This window comes from Cryptomeria japonica, chromosome 11 (genome assembly GCF_030272615.1).
Source record: "Cryptomeria japonica chromosome 11, Sugi_1.0, whole genome shotgun sequence".
NCBI lineage: Eukaryota > Viridiplantae > Streptophyta > Pinopsida > Cupressales > Cupressaceae > Cryptomeria > Cryptomeria japonica.
The window spans coordinates 198,874,565-198,894,927 of NC_081415.1; the positions used below are offsets into that span (position 1 = coordinate 198,874,565).

The window sequence follows — 20,363 nt, forward strand, 5'->3', positions numbered from 1 at the left end:
CTCTAGTGGCAACACTTGCTGCAATATACTCAGCTTCAATTCTGATTATGTATTCAATATTGATTTGCAACAATACAATACTTAGCTCAAATCATGTGACTCAGATTTGCACACTTGAATGAATCAGATCTGCCCCTTTTAATACACCAGGTCTGCACTTCTATATTCACCAGGTCTGCTCTTTCATTACAACTGAATCTGCACTTTCAAGTTTGCTCCAGGCTTGCAAGTATGAATCTCTCAGGTCTGCACTTTAATGCACCATCTAACAGCAATAAGGAGCACCACAATTCGCCAAATCTTCGTTGGATAAATTCGCCAAGTTCACTGATTATTTTCACACACCAAGAGGCAGAGGTAGATGAATTTCACTAAGAGCATGAATGAATGATTGTGTTTAAACTTGCCAAATAGCCTTTATTTATATGGTGCATATACCCTTTTAAGTCGGCTTATTTAAATATATATTTTGGCGCCAATTTGATTTGAGTGTGGCATGTTCATTATAGGGCTGGCCCTATTTAGGAACACACTATCTTCTTTGGCGTGAAGGGTCCAGCTCTACACGTTACCCTTTGGCAAAAGGGCCCAGCCCTTTAGGGATTCGGATGTTGCCTTAGGCAATCTGAATCCCCCTTTTTCTTAGCCTAGTTACAAACAACACTCCCTCTTAACTAGGGAAGAAAAAGAATGCATAATCAGAACCTTTAGAGTTCCATCTAGCACACAAGCATAGAATGGATCTAGCACACAAGCATAGAATTACATCTTCCACCTAGCACAAAAGCATAGGATGGTCCTAGCACACAAACATAGCAAGTGTAATACACAAGTGGGTCTTTACATAATTACAATTTTCCATCTAGCACACAAGCATAGAATGGAACCTTCCATTCTTGCACACAAGCGAAGAATGGGCATTGGCTGAAAGCACTCATTGCATAACAGGTGTCAGGTCTAGTGTTAACTAGATACATCAAAGATTCAATCAACTGTCTGTACTCAAATGGATCTGCAAAATCAGAGTTAGCCGCAAACATACTCAACCTTTCAAGTTAGTTTCCATAGGAGTAGACATAGGTTTGCAATCCATCATTCTAAATCTTTTCAAAACATTAATTGATTTTGTTAGATCTTTGTCATACTTCTAATCCTAGAAGGAAATGCATTAGACCTAGTTCCTTCATTTCAATTTCTAATGCTAATTCTTACAAAATCCTAAGCTTACCGAATATTGTCAATTCTTCCATCTAGTATTTACTGAGGATTGTAGGGAACGTAGGACTCCCTCTTAATCCTTGATATGAGATACATAATATAAGAATCCTATTAGGGAAAACAATCATAGGATTTTCATAAATCAAAAGAATGCTAAATTTCCTTTTCCTTTACTTTTACTTTCTACAAAGGGAACCATAGCATAATGACATATCGTCAGTCATCTCTTTAAGTAGAATGAACATGATACAAGCATATATAAAACTGATCTCTTTTACCCGCATCCTTAAGTTGTTTCATGAATCTCTGGTGGCTGAGTGGCCTTTGGCTCTTGGCAACAACCATGTGCTACAATAGACCTCTCAAGTATTTATACAAGAGGAGCCTTGAGAAAAAGGTGGGAGGATCCTAACTAACTTGAGAGATTCTCTCAATCACCAAGACTTATTCAATAACTAACTAAGACTTATTCCAACTACAGTCCTAACTGAACACAACTTGTAGTTGCCTTACATGTAATTACAAAAGTGCGAGTAATGACTTAACTTGCATTTTACAAAAAGGCTTTTACATGTAACTTGTCAAAAGAAGAACTACAACTAAAGATTACAAATGTGGAAAAATACAACTAAGTGTTAAAAAACACTTAAGCTGTAGCACATGAAGACATGAATCCTTCAAACTTTTGGATGATCATTTGTAGTTCATCGGGATCCGGTTCATGGGTGTTCTTGGCAACAACCATGGTCTTCACAATGGTATCATGGCATCGGAGGAGCGCAGAGCTGTTTTTCTCCAGGATGGACTGGATTTCATGCAAAATATTTGGTGTTTCATCAACATTTGAATTGAAGCAGCTGAGAATTGATCGCTCCTCCATTCATTATGAATCCTTATCTGCAAATCTACAAGAACTTCTTATTCTGGTATTAGCTCTCCATCCTGACTTATTATGTTGCAAGAGGCCTTTTCACAATGAGAGACGATATCTTGGAAAACTTCACCCCGTAATCTTATTGCATCACCAATGTCCTCAATGAGGGATTTAAGAACAAGGGCCTTATTTTCCAGAAGCTCTTCAAATTCCAAGTACATGACCCTGGAAGAGATGATGGCATGCTCCTGTAGAACACTCAACTGTTGTTGGGGCATGGTACGCCAGATTGTCAAACTATCTTCAACACTTTCTAGATTCTTTTTGAAAGTATCAGAAGTCTGATCCAATTTCTCTTCAACGGTTTCCAACTTAGACATCATTTGAAAAATGACTTTCATCACTTGTGCACATAGATCATGAAGCTGATCAACCCAGGAATCCAATGCTTGTACCTTTTGAGCAGCCCTTTCCACTCCACGAATTGATTCTTGGGAACCGGAAGAACCTGTGGGATTACTCTCTTCAGCAGCAAGTTTTGTGATTTTATGAACAGCTGCCATAAGTTGTCGGTTTTCATCTTCTAGCTTGTCTTTCTTTGCTAGAAGTTGATCACACCGTTGTACCAGTGAAGCTACAGAAAACTGAGCATCATGTTTAATCACCTCATGCGTTTGCTTACCCAATTCAATCCTTGTAACTTTGTAATCAGTAGTTGACATTTATTCAAGTGGCTTATCTGCAATGGGCTCAACAATTTCAGCTACCTTCATCTTGTTGCTGTCAACAATTACTCTGGAAATAGTCTTGGCCTTTTTAGCAACCTTGGATCTAGACTGTTTAAATTGTTGATAATCAAAGACATCAGGTAAGATTTCTTCCTTCTTCCTTTTTGGAGTAAAAGAACTAAGCCATGGAGGTAAAGCCATCAACTCTCCTTCAGTAGCAGTTGTAGGCAAAGGAGAAGTAGTTTCTGTTTGAATAACCGTGGTCATCCTGGGAGGAATATTCGTTTGGATGGCGACCATGATTTGGTCAATAACCAATGGGCATGAAGATTGCCTCATAAATTCTTCAAAACCAGAAGTGGAGGTATCAATTTCTGACAGCTGGATACAAGTAGGAGTATCTTCAGGAACTTCCAGCACACTCTCTTGTTGATGATCAAGAGGTGGCTCGTATGCCAAAATAGGAATGGCATTCTGAGGAGATTCATCCACAAGCAAGTCAGGAGGAGAAAGGGGCGTCTCAATGGAAACTGGGGGAATGATCTCATGAGGCAAGTCCGATGCTGGAGACTTAGGAGCATCATCAGATTGTTGCCCTTCTTCTGGATTGTCCAGATCGATCACCTGAACATGAAACCGTGACTTTTCCTTCCCATGAACTGTCACCTCCTCAGGAGGAAGCACTATTGCTCAACTAACTCGCAATTTGATCCTTGTGCCCAAAGATGATGCGCCTTCCTTGTTGTCAACCTGAATCTCAGACTTACGTCCAAGAGGCCCCGTAGAATCATCTTCTTTTCCAATCTTGATTTTTATGAGTCTAACAGCATTACTTTTCAGCCAAGCATTGGTGTTAGCCAAGATAGGGTGAAATCTCTCAAGAACGGATATGCACTCCTTGTGTGACCATTGGATTAAAGGAAGTGGAGCTTCCTCAACCCTTCGTGAAATATATTCAGGATCAAGTACGTGCCCATCGTCAATCATCCCTTGTGGAATATCCACCAAGTTCAAATCAACAACTTGCTCAACAGTGAGCCTGCAGTAATCCATCTTCAGAACCTCAACCTTTGTACGGAGATCTACCCAGATATCCTCAATGCGATGCACGTGCACGAAGGATTTTTTATCTTCTCCTTCATACCCTGGTAATCAAAATCAGCCCTAGATTTAAACCTTTTGAGCTTAATTTCCTGCATTTTGGTCTCCATGGCCTTGGCGTTAACAGATGTGACAAGAGAATACCGACCAATTTTTAATGGGTTTGTTGTAGAGATCCCCATTCCAACCTTATGTCTGACGGACTGTTGAGCGTGGACAGCCATGATCTGTCTTCCCAACTCCAGAAGAATGATCTTATCAGTTGGGTATCTAGGGAGCATATATGGTTGCCCACTATAGCATCCGATTCTCATATAGGTGAAGGTCGGGAACTGTAGAAACAAGCATCCATACTCACTCACCCTTTCCCATGCCTCATCTGATACCCTTTTGTTCTTCAGAGTTCTATCAAACTGACACATGAAGTATGCAAAGAATGCATCTTGGACTCTTCTGAAATGCAATTTGTTGGGTCTCAAAGGCAACTAATCATAATATTCCCATACCGATATAAGTGAGCGATCACCCTTGGTAGAGAGACCTGGAAAATGCCTAAGCGATGCTGCCAAGTACACCAAATATGAGTTCATGTAGAAAGTCATGGTGGAAGAGACTGCTAAAAGTTGTTCACACAAGACATCGCTGATGACTTCTCCCCATGATATATGATGGGACTATCTTATGAACATTATGAACTGGTACATCCAGGGTTCAAAAACATTAGAATGTTCAAGGCCCATTATCCTAATGAGGAGGGTTATGATGTCTCTTATTTCCCATTTGAAGTCACAGCGGTACAACTTAGCCCACCGTGAGAAGGCGGCTCGTGGCTCATGGATCCACCTATTGATATGACGTTTGCAGTCTTTCTCCCTTTTCACATAATACTCAGCTGCACTCTCTTTGGAAATTTCCATGTAAACAGGTGCAAGAGGTATTCTGAAGACTTTCTCAATTGTGTTTGCATCAAGGCGGATTATTGTTTCGCCATCATCATTTTTGATGATTCTTGTCTCCTTGTCAAAGTGATGGGCGCAAGCGAGAACAAATTCAAGTTCTAGGGCAGCCACTGGGAAAGAAGATGCATGATGGATATGGCTGTCCAACAGCCGCTGCATATTGCTATCTTGTGGATCCTCAACCCTCTTGACAATTTTTGACATGTCCACATGCCCTATCTCTGTATCTCTTATACGATCCAAAAGAGAGGAAACTTGGGAAGGTGCAACTTCGTTTTGGTACTTGTCATATTTATACTTCATCTTTTTTGGAATTGGTGATGACAACAAATCTGACATTGATGGACAACCTAGAATACTGTGATGAAGACTTAAAAGTGTTAAGGCAACATCATATTCAGCTGTAACTAACATTTTTCCTTCTTCAAATGGGAAGAACTTCGACTCTTGCACTTCACGACTTTGTGAGAGAAAGATGGGAAATAAATGGAAATGGGGGAATCTTGACTTTGACCAATTTCAAATCTTGGGGAAATTTTTGCAAGTATACAAGTTGGAAAGAGCATACATGCAATCGGATTTTTAAAACCCGAATGCAAGTACACTTGTAAATTTGCCAATGGAGAAATGGGTGGAAAATGAGAATTAGACTTGCAGAAAATGACGAAAATGGAAAGTACAGATATGGGTGACATGAATAGATAAAAATGGGAAGATCCGAGAATGTAATTTTCATGAAAATGGGAAGAACTTCGAACATGTAATCCGGTTCTTAAAACCCGATTTTGAAAGGATGGGTATTTCTCATTTTTGCAACTTGGAATTTTAATCAAAAATGGTTAAATTCTTTAACCGTAAGGGAAGAGCAATGATTTTCAGCCAACTTGTAATCGGGATTTAAAATCCCGAATACAAGTAAACAGGGAAAATGGGGAAGATCAATGCAATTCAAAAATTGCTTATGAAGGGGGAAAATCTCTCTCACAAAACCGATTTTAAGAACAACATATTTACAAATTTACAACTAGAAAGGAAAATAAGAAACCAAGAAAACAAGAAAATGAAACAAGAAAGGAAAGGGAAACATACCTTACTTAATCTGAAATGCCTCTTCAAAAAGATGAAACAATCTTTGAATGAAGAAGACAATCCCTTAAATAAGCAATAAATCGAACTCCCAAAACCCTAGCCACGTTTTCCAAACTCGGATTTGGAGACTAAACAGCAAAAACGTGGCACAAAATGCAAGTAAAATGGCATAAGAACCGGTCAAATCTTCCTTTGACCTCAACGCCTAAGTGAAGGAAGCATAAACGACTTTGAAGAGGAAGGATTCATGGCATTTCGTGAGAGAAAAACGTTATTTTTGGTAAAAACGTGTTTGCATTTTTGACACCAAGAAACCAGCAATAAATCGAACTCCCAAAACCCTAGAATGGCGTGAAAGATTTTTGCAAATGCACAAGAATAGGGAAGAATCCCAAACGCCTCTCCTTCCTAAAAAATCTCCACGAAATTTGCTTGAAATCTTCAACAAAAACGTTTCTCCTTGCTGGTCGGGTTTTTTGAAGGAAATAGCAAGTTCAAATTTTCATGTATTGTTGAAAATCGGGTTTTTTGGAGGAAATAACAAGTTTAAAATGTCACTTTTCCCTCAACAAGGCAAAATCGGGTTTTTAAAATGCAATTACATGTTTAAAATCCTTCAAAAATGCACTTTATAGAGAATGTAATGTCCCTACTAGTTAGAAGACACTTTCCTGCAAAACAGACTGTTAGAATGCAACAAAATATATATTACTAATCTAATTTGCAATTAAACTTCAATTACTTAATTAAAACTAATCTCAATTCTTAGGTAATAAAAAGGATACGAATGAAGTATTGGGATATGTCCTTAGGCGGTTGTAATGCCTGCCTTCTTGGAATCCATTATGGTTCCAAGCCTTACCAGGAAAATTGATAGATAATTCGATTCCCGTCTTGGATGTAGCATCTTACAAGCCTACCAAGGAAGATCGTCATATATGATCACTTCCTGCCTTGGATGATACATCTTATCATCCAAGTCTACCAGAGAGGACCGGCAAGATCTGTCTCTTCTTGGGTGAACCTCCAACACCCAAGCCTTTAACATATATGCATATGAGTACTCAATATATACTGCCTACCAGAGATTATCATAATCCTGAATTAGGCTAAGGGGATTTTCTCCCAATAACCTTCGTCACAAAGCCAAATTATTGTTATTCATATAACATTTTATATTTCATTATCATTTTAATCTATAATTTATGCCTGCCTCTACATATTTCTTAATTACTATTATTGATCCTACAAACATACATATATCCTACATACATACATATATATATTGGTACATATACATGAGACAATATAATTATAAGACTATAACTCTGTCAAAGAGATTCGTGATCTATTACATATGGCAGATCTATTATAAACATCTATGTGTGTGTGTGGCACACACGTCCACACACATATATATCCCTATGGCGTACAAACTGACAGCTTACCTTTTTCGCAGTCTATTGGTGCAGCCTTTCTTCCTCCTGTTTCCCCTTATTCCCGTGCCTCCTCCTTCGGTCTGCAGGCTTGTCTTACCTTATACCCGTGGAGGGGAGGGATTGCGTCCCACCATGGGGTCCCTTCCGTGGGAAGGAGTGTGACGGTGGTCGCAGCCCAGGACTGCGACTCCCGTCCCACCACTTCCCCTGGGGGGTAATAACATGGCGTTAACCTTTTTAAAATGAACTTATATGATGTATTAATACTATTTAATAATTAACATTATTTAATAATTTATTTCTTCATCATTTAATATATTAAATATATTAACATTATTTAATATTTTATTTCTTATATTAACCTTATTTAATATATTAACATTATTAATAATTTATTTCCTAGTTTAATATATTAACATTATTTAATATATTAACATTATTTTAATAATTCATTTCTTCATTTATATATTTCTAATGAACTCATTAATATATGCTATTATCATTATTGGTGTATTCTTTCACCCTTTGCATAAATTTATTTAATTATTATTAATAACTTCATACATTTATTGCGAGTAATAATCTGAGTAGGGTTTACGAATGCAAAAAAAATAAAAAGTAGATTTCTATGATACCGAGGTAAGATTTATATCATGTGATACAGTAGAGGGTTATCACAGAGAAAATCGGGTTTTGGAGAGAGATGTGCAAGTTTAAAATTACTTGTAAAGGGAAAATAAAATCCCTACAACAAGTTTTAATTCACTTACACATATGTAATAGGGGTTTATGTAATGTCCCTTTCTCACTGATGTTCTTTCAGAGGTCCATTAGCCTATTCCTGAGACCCGTAGGCTAGGTGGAATGAGTAATCAGGGTCTAGCATCGATGAAACGAAGACTTACTATTTTTAGTAAGTCAGGGGATGACCGTTCTGGTGCCATTGTCCGACCGAACACTCCTTGCTTTGCCTCTGGACGCGATGATCATATTTTTCTGAGCATTAATTCTTGACTTACTATTTTTAGTAAGTGGCTGGGTGGCACATTTCTATTTTTGGCAGTAGTCAGGGGTTTGAATTCTGCAGCAGTTTGTGGTCGTCCGGGTTCAGTTTCATCTTGGAGGTGATAATAATCAGTGCGGGAGATATTTGCAACATAATTAAATATTATTTCCTTTCCTAAGGTTAATATTTAATTAATCTATTTATTGGATGCTGGTTTATTAAATTTGGGATTAATGCCTGTTTAATCCTAAGTTGGGCGAAATTCAATTATTTTATGGGATGTGAAATGTTTTTTTTAAAAGGGGATATTATTTCACTTTACATCGCCATTTTTGTGCCTAAGTGTCCAACGTGGGTCCTCCCCTCTCTTGGGCGTGACTTTTGACTTAGGGAGTTGGGCGCTACTCTTGGGTCCACATGAAAGTGGAATGAAATTCAAATGCAAGCGTGGAATTTGGAGGGATGTCATTTGGATTTGAAGAATGAAGTTATAAATATGAGGCTTGGGTTCCCATTTGCACCATCTTGAAAATCTGTAATGTTATGCTGCCGGATTGGCAACAGAACTTGAGGCTTCGGAGTGCGTCTCCCTAGTGCTACCCGGTTTCGTACTTGAAATACAGTACCTAGCTGTGCCTTGTATTCTCCTATCGCTTTCAGAGCTTTGCCATAGACATCTTGGTGTTGCAACGATTCTGGACTTGCTGGTTTTGCCTGTGGCTGAAACACATTTTTGCTCACATCTCTCTGTTGGAGCGGCTGATAGTTATGGGTATTATTCCTATCTTCCTTCCCAGCACTGGCAAATAAGTTTGTAAGTTTGTAGCCCATTTGTTTGAGTATTGATTTAATTGTGCAAAATCGAAATTCCTAGTCTAGGCGTGGGTTTTTTTGGGTTGCATTGGGATGCGTGCAAAATAAAAAGAGGGTTGTTTGGGGTGTGGCTGTGATTGGTTGTCATTGTATTGGATGTATGGTGGGATTGGGCTTGATTTGAGTCAATTCGGGTAAGCATTGAGTGAGTTATGAGTATTTTCATGTTTTCATGGGCTGCTGGAACTGTACTTTCAGCCTGCAGAGCAGTGTAACAGAAAATTACAGTATTGTGTAGAAATCTGCAGTTAATCTTCTCATCTCATCTACTTATTGTAAGGATTGTTTCAGTAGTACTGAGCATCCCATTCTATCTGCTTATTTTTGTACTTCCCACTGCATAAGTGGAAGAGGCTGGCTTGCCGCCTTCTCAGTTTTGTAATTCAGTTTTCTTTGATAAATAGTCCTCCCGCTGAAATATGCGGTAGAGTGATGTTTTAATGTAATGTCCTCCCGCTGAATAAGTGGTCGAGTGATAAAGTTCAATGTTTTGGTCCTCCCGCTGAAATATGCGGTAGAGTGATTGTTAATGTAATGTCCTCCCGCTGAAATACGCGGTAGAGTGATTGAACTTCGATTTCTTGTAATAGTTCCCTTGGTCGGTTTACCGCCAAGAAGTTTAGTTTCTATCCTGCTGGATAAGCAGAAGGGGATGGCTTGCCGCCCATGCAGTTGTAATGTTCAGTTTGTTTATTGATGCTGACGATCCTCGAAACACCGTATGCTCTCACCCTCCCAGTCTGGGCTCTCGGTGAACAAAAGGTGTAAGGGTTCCCTTTAGTTGTTTTGCTTATTACTCTAACCTTAACGGGTAATTGTTGTGGATGAATTGCTATTGGCCTGAAAAAACAAAAAAAAATTTAGTGGGATATTACAGTTTAAAATCCCTATTACAAGCAGAAGCCATTAAAGTAGGGGTTTTAGAAAAGAATTACAAGTTTACTTGTAACTTAACCAAAAAATCCCTATTTTAACTGAAAAAGCCAAAAAGCCTCAAAGGGGAAATAAAAAGCAAATTACAAGTTTTTATTTTTCAATAAAGTGCATTTGTAATTAGCCAAAAATTTCCCTACAAAGACCAAAACAATGGAAATCATTAAAACTTGCAATTCAAGAGAAATTTCCCACCTGCAGTCAGGGAGAAAAAAACCCAAAATTGAAGGAAAGACATAGCAAATGAATCCAGAATGCGACGAAATTCGATACGTGGTTCGAGGATGGACTAAAGATTAAGCCAGTCCAAGGATTAGTCTAAATTCTGCCTCGGGAAGCATGCCACAGAGTAAAATTTTCATTTTTTCACAAAAATTTTATGTAATGGTCCTTCATTTTTTAATACAAAAATGAGGACAACACCATCTACCTTCAGCTTAGTGACGATGCTCAGAATGTTGTCATAACAACCAAAGTTGTTAATGGTCAAACAATGTGCATGACGGTGAACTTTCTAAATAGCCTAGACCCCTTGACCCTGAGAATTACCTCAAAATATGAAGCTGAAATGTCAATACTGAAATCATACATGATTTAATGACAACAAAATTTATTCAACCATATGAATACTTATCTCCTTCTAGGTTGGTCTTCTACCAACATTCTAGCTCAATATCGGAGCTTCCAGCCATACTGAAGTATCTAGTGAAGATGGTTGCATGGCCTTCGGCCCTCACCATTGCTCATCGTCTATCTCTATCTTGGTGGCGTCAACATGCCAAGCCACCAAACGCTTTCACTGTAATCGAAAAACGATCAAGAATGTCGACCACGCACTATGATCATATTCTACGATTGCCAATTTCTTATATTGCGACCCATTCAAATGCGAATACAACGAACTCCTTTCGAGGCTCTTGCGCATACAAACACCATGAATATGGCTCTCGGCAAGCACTACGTCAGCGACCATCCTTCCAATTCTAAATGACTATGACGAGGCAAATACTGCAGACATACCCCTGTGATCATACACGGATACACCCTACGATCAATGAGATCACCCGCAAATGTTCTCTTTGATGGTCATGGGTAATGCGAATAAGAACGCCTCATGCCACAGCATGACCAAACAATTGTGAAGATGATACGATTAAGCCAACAACATGCCAACACCCGAGGACACAATGCAATGCGAATGAGACCACCGTGAGTAACCTGCGATCACCACCTTCTGCGATCTCCGTGTATCAAGATGAGTCTCCATACGCCCCTCAATCCACTGTGATTATTGATATCACCTTACGGTAGATGCGGCCTCCATGTGTGATACACCTGCTACGATCACCACTACGACTTTGATGCCTCCACGACTCCTGGCAAACACGATAACTCCATCACAACCCGAAACTAGTTCGAGCTTCCACCTTGTCGCGATTAAATGATCAGCTCGGTGATAAAAATGCGAATATTCCCATGGTGGTCACGGTGCGGATTATAAACATGTCCGTGGACACTTCCCTGCTGCGCGACTATAACCATCCATGGCTCACACTGTAAACATGGCTCCCTGCGAATATCTTGAGCACCATGATCGTGCAAAACAAGGCGAATATACCAAGCGGTGAGGAATAGCGGCTTCCTCCCTGCATTTACGCTGCCAGATGAATATGGCGACTGCAATGTCTGGCAGTCACCCTACGAATGCAGCTGCCAATGGTCGCAAACAATGCATACACTTTTGCAATTCATTTTGAACACGGCGAATACAAACTTGAAATGCGATCATGATTATGCGATAATGTGAACACACTGCGGATGCATATGTGAATACAATACAAATCATGCGAGTCATGTTGATCACACTAGCGCCATGAACAACCCTATGATTAACGCCTTTAAGAACACATGATTCTACGGACATGGTGATTACTTCCGCGAATGCTCACGAATACTACCGCGAATCACTGTGATCGTGGTGCGACTATGATGGACTGATCAGTCCCTTGCAATCACGGATTGTCAGCGTAGCAGCAAAGACAATGCAGTTAGCAGTGTGGGCATTGGGAGGGCGGTCATGGATCGCTCCATCGATCTACATCTCTCCAATAATGGGAGGGGAACCTCGTATTTTCCCTGGCGGAGAGAGCAAGTGGCAGTGGAAGAAAATGCAAGAAAAGAAAAGCAAGCAAATTCTCAAAGCGAGGTTCCTCCGAGAGCGTCAACTCTATGAGATGCAGAAGCGCGCGAAGCTCAAAGCCGCAAATCTTGCGAAGCCATGGGAAATCACTCGAACTACTCAGGCTCCCACACTTTTTGCTGTCACAACGGACATAACTGTGATACACCCGCACACGAACTCAGCCTCTGCAATTGTCTTCGAATACAGTCCACCATCATTAGCGATTAGGCAAACACAAATACGAAGGCTGCGACTTCACCACCTCGATGCAAATGCTCCTTGCGATCACAACGACTACCCTTGACTATACGGTGATTGCCAAGCGAACATTGAGATTGTCACACTGCAATTGCAACTCGCTCAGGCCGCATCCGACTAAATCTGCAATTTAGGAAAGTCGCAGCTCTGATACCATGTTGACTTTCCGGGCTGTGCTTGTTCACCGCAGGCAAACAACAGATTGTTGCCTTCCCAACCAAAGATGATAAGGTCTTATCGTCACCCCCAAGCACAAGTTCGCTTACTGCGAATTGCATATGTTCATTGTATATGAAAGACTACAAGACAATTCAATATATATGAGGTAAGGCTACCTAAAAGACCTCAAGTCGGCCTTACTGATTTGACGCCAAGAATAGGGTCAGTCCTATTTAATTACAAGTTACTTATTTAGGGCCAGACCAATACCTTTATATTAAACATATAAGCTGTGCATTTTATGGAGAATTGCTAAGGCCGAAAGGCCAATTAGCAATTCCAAGACTAGGTCGGCCTTCGCTAGGGATCCGACCTAGCTACATGTCAACATTCCTTGCTTTGTTCTTACATCACTTTTTTGAGCTTGTTAAGCAAGAGGTGACAAAGGTTATTGAGGAGCGCAGAGTCTAGAAATATTTTGAAAACTTTGAGCTCCACCTTTATTGTTCTCATTCCAAAAGCCTAGAATGTGAAGGATTTGAACAATTTTAAAGTATTCTAGATCTATGTGACATAATTTTCAAGAGAATATTTAAAATTGTGGATAATAGATTAAAAGCACACTTTTCCCACATTATCCCTCAAGAACAAGAAGTATTTGTGAAATGAAGACAAATTCTCTGCAAGTATGAAGTGATCATAAGAAAAGAAATTGACTATAGGAAATCCGGATCTTTCTTTCTAAATGTGGCAGGCAATAAGCAAATATTATGTAGCCATAATACAAAGGTATGAATGGAACACCCTCCATGACACCGTACATGAAGACTTGCACTATTGTCAATGTTGATGGCTTATGTCTCTTTAGGCCTTCGATGTTAAGCAAAGAAGAATCTTTGATGCCTTCCATTGAAGAATTTGGGCCCAATTTTCAAGTATAATTGGCCAAGGATGTTCTGATACACTAAAGAGAGTGTAACAAGGGAGGGTCAAGCAACATGGAAAATTGATATGCAAGACAAACGCAAAATTTTATCCTAACGTGAAGTGAGGAAATTGTTTCCTTTGTCTACTGAGTTCCTAAGTTTCTGGGGACCAAAAGTCTCATAGTTTAAGATGTATGATTCGAAATGGATCACACATGTTGATGAAATTGGCTAACATATACACACTTGAAGACTTTCTCATTCACAAGACACTCATCGGACTCAATTTCCAAAGACAAAAATCAGACAAATGATTGCAGAAAACTCAGAAAATCGAAACAAGCACAGAAATTCACCGGAATTCAAACACTAAGAGGGCTATCAAAATGATGGAAAAGAAACATCATTGATGCTTTTGACCCCAGCCGAAAGTGTCACTAAGTTTCAACTTTTGGTTGTGACTGCGAACACCACTAATCAGTATACGCATCTCAGATGAGATTAATATACAGAGCCTGCGGGCAAAGAAAAAGCTGGCAAGCTATTTTGCCCATTGAAACACATTGTAAAGGGTATTTTTAAGTTCTGATTGGTCATATTTCACTTGCTTAGCCTTAAGTCAAATAGTCTTATAGAGTTTGGAGTGTAATTGGGAAGGTTACCGGTAAGTAGCTTGTTTCTAGGTGCTTGGACGTGCTCTTATGTCTGCATTTACGAGGTCCATGAAGGCGTCAAGAAGGCAGTAAAAATTTGGAAAGAAACAAGGAGATAGTGGCACGCAGAGGTAACCCCTCAATCCTCTGTGTATTCCCCATTTTCGGTGCTTGTTTTTGCTCTCAATTTCGTTGATATAATCTTCACTGATGAATTTTGCATTCAACAACAGATTTAAGACATGAAGACTGTTATTCAGCACTTTTGCCTATGAATCAGCAATTAATTCAGTCATAGCATATCAGAATGGTAAGACTTGCGTCGATTAATTATGTAGTAGAATATCCACATTAATTTAGAATTTTAGAGTCAATTAATCAACCAAATTTTTTTAATAATGGTACCTCCTTTCCCCCGAAGAGCTTCCCATCCAATCGAAATGCAACACTAATTATATCTGTTTATTTAAAACCATCTTTGTACAATATTCATGGACTGTTGAAGCTTGAAGTCACTAATAATTTCCGTACAGAAAATCTACAATGCAAAATTCGAATGTATAAATATATATTATTTTTCACACAATTGTTTCCTAAATTAAAAAACAAAAGAAATCGTTTAACTCATACCCTTCCACTTCAAGAAGGATGGCAATCTTAGGCTTCCCTATATCATCCGTCTGCAACTCCCGGCCATTAGTCTGCACATTTCTACAGTAAAGCCCCTTATTCTTCTTCTTCTCACGTAACTGTGACTTCTGCAGCGAACCAGTAGATCCTATTCTTACTTCAATTAACCCACCATAATCCGAAAGATGCTTCTTACTAAGAGCCCCAGCGCAGCTCCTCTTAGCTAAAGCCAAACCACACACGAGACCTTGCGGGGAAGCGTAAATTCTTGAAGAACACGACGCCATTTACATCAAAATTAAGAAGAGAATTGATGTACAGCTACAAATTTATTGCACGGAAACCCTAAAAACCCTAAACAGGATTATGAACAGCGAATTCAAACACGACTCTAAAATTCAAAATTATCATAAAACAGCAATATCAAGGATTTTGTCGTGCATCTGGCTGGTTTAGATGTCTTCGTCTTTTACGAGAAATATTTAAATTATTATGGATTTGAATTTCTATGTATAGATAAAACGATTTTGATTGATTATTAATTACTATTGCGGTTGCGTCTAGAATTCCTGCTCTGGTTTTATGTATCAGAAATTTGAAGGCATATTCCTTGTGGTCAGTAAAATTATTTAAATGGAAAGCAATGTATTCTAAAACAGTCTTGAATGAATGAATGATTGATTTTATGATGCATACAAGATAAAGGAGAAAGGCTAGCTTAATGGGGTCAATGTCTGCCACTGCCAGTATTTGCAAAAATAATAAACAATTATAAAATTCTAATTAATGTACTTTAATTTTATATAACTATTATTTTGGTCAAAATGTGCATTAGATAGATATGGATGTTTATTTTATTTCTATTAAAATGTTTTCAAAATAATTTTGTAATATATACTATTGATATAAATAGTTTAAAGTGTCTTTATATTAGATGCTTTTAAGATTATTTATAACATTTGAGTAATATATTTATAGGTTCAATTGGCATGCATATTATGTATAATTATAATTATTTTTTGTTAGAGAGATAAATTGTTCGTAGTGAAAGTTTTAATTAGAAGGAAGAGTTTACAAAATAATTCACAAATTTTAGCAAATTCATCTTGAAATTTTTATTTTATAAATTATTTCTAAACTTTTTGTTTTTTGAGATGGTTCTCTTCTTGTTTATGTAGAATTACATTAATATTGTTTTCCATGAATGCATAACTTTGGAATGAGAATGCAAGGGACATTTATAGATCTAACATTTTTCACACTCTTTATAATGTTGTGAAGGTAAGATTGTAACTATCTCTACGTCACTTACATGTAGTGTCCTAAAATTGCACCCCTTTACAATTTTGACCGCATTTGGGTCCTTGCCTTAGCATTTGTGCTTCCAGGCTTGACTAGGCCCTGATTCTCCTCACATTATGCAAATAAGGCTCCATTATTGTTATTTATATCAACTTAGCCCCTTATCCTAGCCCAAAAATGGGGTAGGACCAAGGCGCCACACCTTGGTCCTCCCTATTTGGGCCCCCCTTTAAACCCTTTTTGCTATTTCAAATATGAGTGGGAAACCTAGCCCCATATCGACTTTTGTCAGAAAATTAATGTGTTTTTCAATGGGAAAGTATAAAAGGAGGCTTTCCCCTCTCATTTGAGAATCCAAGAGGCACTGAGGCATAACATACACATACATGAGATTCAAGTCAAGTGAGCAAGCAATCAAGCATTCAAGTCAAGTGAGCAAGCAATCAATCTTCCTTCAAGCCTTAGAGTAGCAACAAAGTCAAGATTCAAGCATTGAAGTGGACATTCACATCCTATTTTGTAAAAAACTTCATGAAACCCTAATTCTATGTGGAGACAAACAATACTTCACAAGGATGTATATCATTTGGTTTTCAATCATTATTCAGCATCTCCCTTAAAAGAAGAATCTTCAATTACAACAATTCAATTATCTTTTATCTCTATTTCATGGTTAATTCCAAAACCAGAGTTTGACTTAGGCAAGCCCCTATTCCCAACCTATTTCCCCTTCTTTTTGTGTGCAAGAAACAGGTATGAAGCTGCGATCTTCAAGATGGGCATTATTTATAGTGACGAATCATTCCCCCTTTGGTGTGTGAAAAGTTCAAAGGACCAGGGCAACGGGCAACATGGTTCTAACATTTCAGAAGCTCCTTTGGGGATCAGATCAGGATCTGCTTATATTTCTCAATTCTAGGTGTGTTGCTCAATCCGACGATTGTACCTCATTGTTTTTGTGTTTTTATTCTCATTTTCAGTACTTTTCCCTAATTTTAGCAATTCAACTCACAAAGGAGGGCAAACCAATTCATACCTTGAATCCAATCAGTATTTTCAATTCTTATCTTTGTTGGTTTATGATTAAATCTATTGGATTCAAAGCCTCTTTTAATTGTAAAGGTCCCCAAGCAAAAATTAGTGGTTTTCATCCTTCTCGTGGTGGAAACATTAAATTTTTCACCTTTTACAACTTGATGATTTATGTTTCCAATATATATTGTTGTTCTATATATACTTAGATCATGTACTCTATGGTTATAAATGCCCAAGCCATTTTTAAGGGGATTTTTCATTGGCCATCATTTATGACCACAATGATTGGAAATAATTGTGGTTTGTGTTTGTTCTATGCATGTGTAATGTAATGTTATAATTTCACGACGAGAGAGCGAGAGAGAGAGAGAGAGAGAGAGAGAGAGAGAGAGAGAGAGAGAGAGAGAGAGAGAGAGAGAGAGAGAGAGAGAGAGAGAGTGGCACATGCTCTCACTTTTTTAGATAATAGTAATCATTTCCCTAGCACTCCACTAACTAGTCTAGCTACAAACCAACAATTTATGTTTCACAGAACTTGTTGATTGTCTATAGTTGTTCATCATTTGAAATTGAATTTGAGATGCCCCTTTTTTTCTCAACAATAGAGTGTGTTACTATGGTAGTCATTGATTTTAACACATTTTTTAATGTATTGTAATTAAATCATTTGTTGCAAACAATTGTATTGATGAAGAGAATGTAACTTGCTCCTTTTTAAAAAGGTTGGCATTGGTGCATGAAATGAGGTGTTGCCTCTACATCCTTATCTTTGTAGAAGGCTCCAAATTTTGAGTTGGGCAAGTTCATCTCCATGTCCACAAATTATGTCCAATGTGACCATTGTTTAAGAGATTCTCCAAAGTGGTATAACATTTGACAATCCAACATACATTAAGATGTCTCATAGTAGTGGCAATGTACTAAGTTGCCAAGAAGGATAACAAGGCAACTAAAAGAACATAGATTATGGTATGGAAATGCCTCATAAAATTTGATGGTTGTGCATTGTAACAACCTTGGTCCAATGAAATGCATTCAATAAGCTAAAATGTATGTTTTCTTGGGATTTTGCCCTTGAAGAGGGTTCGTGTCTTTGATTAACATGTGCAACATTGAATGAAGTGTTAGTGCATTGATGTTAAAAATTATCATAATTGTTGGGTGAGGAAGAGTGTAATGTCCCTTTTTAGTCTATCCCAACATTCTTGGAAAGTTCCAAAAAAATTGGAGAACACCAACTTCGTCAGAAAGGAATTTTGGCAATGGTAATGAGTTCCAGAAATCAAGATGAGTAAAATGTTACTTTTTGGATGTAATTTCAACATTATAGGAGCTCTCCACACTTTTTGAAAAAAAAATCTATTTTTCAAAAAGTGCCAATTTTCACAATGTTTGATATCCTCAAAACTTTAAAATATTTTGGTGTGGCCAAAATTCATATATGGTCTATTTTATCATTCTTTGTAACTTTGGTAGTTGTACACAAAATGATTAAATGATTAAATATTTAATTTGTCGTATAGTAAAAAATTAGAAGACAACTTATATTTAAGTATTTAAAAAGGGAATTGTTATGGAGAAATAAAAAATGACTTATTATGGGCCTAAAAATAAACTTAAATTAAAAGTTCGCTTTAGATGAGAGATTAAAAGACAAATCATGTTTCTTTTTTTATTTTAAAGGGTGGCCAATGTCATAAAGTATTTCTTTTTTATTGAAAAAATGTGAATCACAAATGAAAAATGCAACAACAACTACAAGAAAGTACAAATCCTAGAGCAAGCAGCTCAACAAGAAAGCATAGAACTAACAGCTGAACAATTACATGGCAAAAATTACAAGGCAGTGTTGATCAGTTACATAGCAAAAAATTACATGATGTTGTTCCGGTAGAACAAACAGCCAACTCAACTTAGCAGAGAATATCTTAACCTTGGTAGCACAGAGAATATCTTAACTTTAATTTGTTGAATTTGAAGGTCCATCCTTAAACTCTTCATGTTGTCCTCCTAAAGATGAGAAAATAGACAAGCCAAACAATAAAAAACATCAGAGTAAAGCCTTAAAAATATAGCTTCATGGTGATCATTGTAAGTGTTGAAGACTGCTTTACATATATTTATCCACAAATGCAATAAAATAACATGTCTAACACCATCAACAATTACATTAGCATGTAAACCAACCCCAAGTAAGGCCTCTTTACAGCCTAGCTTGTGTTCAAAGATTAGCGGCAAATCATTGAAAATACAATTCCAATGCTTTCTTACAAATGGACATCCCCAAAAAGCATGCCTCATGTTTTCAACTCTGTGACCAAATGGACAGTTATTAGGCTGAATCATAATACATTTCAACCTATCTCCAATTGGCAGTTTGCAATGTAATATCTTCCAGGCTAATAACTGAGCATTTGAATTGATTTTGGTTTGCCAAATTTGAGTAGATAATTTAGACTAGAACTTGTCACTAAACCTGCACTTCCATTTCATGTTGAGGCGGGGCTTTAAAGGCAAATCAAGAAGGAACTATGTGTATATTTTCTTTAGCGGAAAAAACAAGATAGGATAAGATGACATCCATACCCAATCTTTGTAGAGATTACAATGAACAGGAATACAAATTTAATAGACAATTCCAATGGCACCAAAGATTGAACAAAAAGAAGAAATGATTTATACTTGTTGCTCAAATTAAATTGAGCTTTTATAGCATGCCATGGTAACCAACTCAAAGTAGAGAAATCCCAAAGATCTCCCACATTGCAAATCCCCCTCTTATACAAGAAATATGAGAATTTTGGGAATATTAAAGCAAGAGGTTGCTCATGATACAAGATATGTCTATTCCACCAAATGGAGGAAGTAGAGAAGCTAAAAAGAATTGACATATAGATTGCCAAGCTTTCCAAATAGATTGAAGAAGAAATGAGGCTTTGACTGAGAAAAAGGATGCATGAAATTCAAAATGGTTTTGTGAAAACAATATTAGAAGTGA

At 37.7% G+C, this 20,363-nt stretch overlaps 1 protein-coding gene across 4 annotated transcripts in view; it reads right to left on the bottom strand.

Annotated features, from left to right (window-relative positions):
• The window catches only part of LOC131041143 (CBBY-like protein), a 222,487-nt gene extending 206,957 nt beyond the window's left edge, over positions 1 to 15,530 (bottom strand). Inside the window, exon 1 of one of the 4 annotated variants that reach the window (XR_009104974.2) lies at positions 15,029 to 15,526. Coding sequence is in view for 3 of the 4 variants with exons in the window: in XM_057974142.2 (XP_057830125.2) it covers positions 15,029 to 15,315 (287 nt within the window). In the remaining variant the exon portion in view is untranslated. Of the gene's footprint in view, positions 1 to 15,028 lie in introns of all 4 variants that reach the window. The other 3 variants (XM_057974142.2, XM_057974126.2, XM_057974134.2) reach the window with 3 other exon arrangements.
• Positions 15,531 to 20,363: the final 4,833 nt, after the last annotated feature.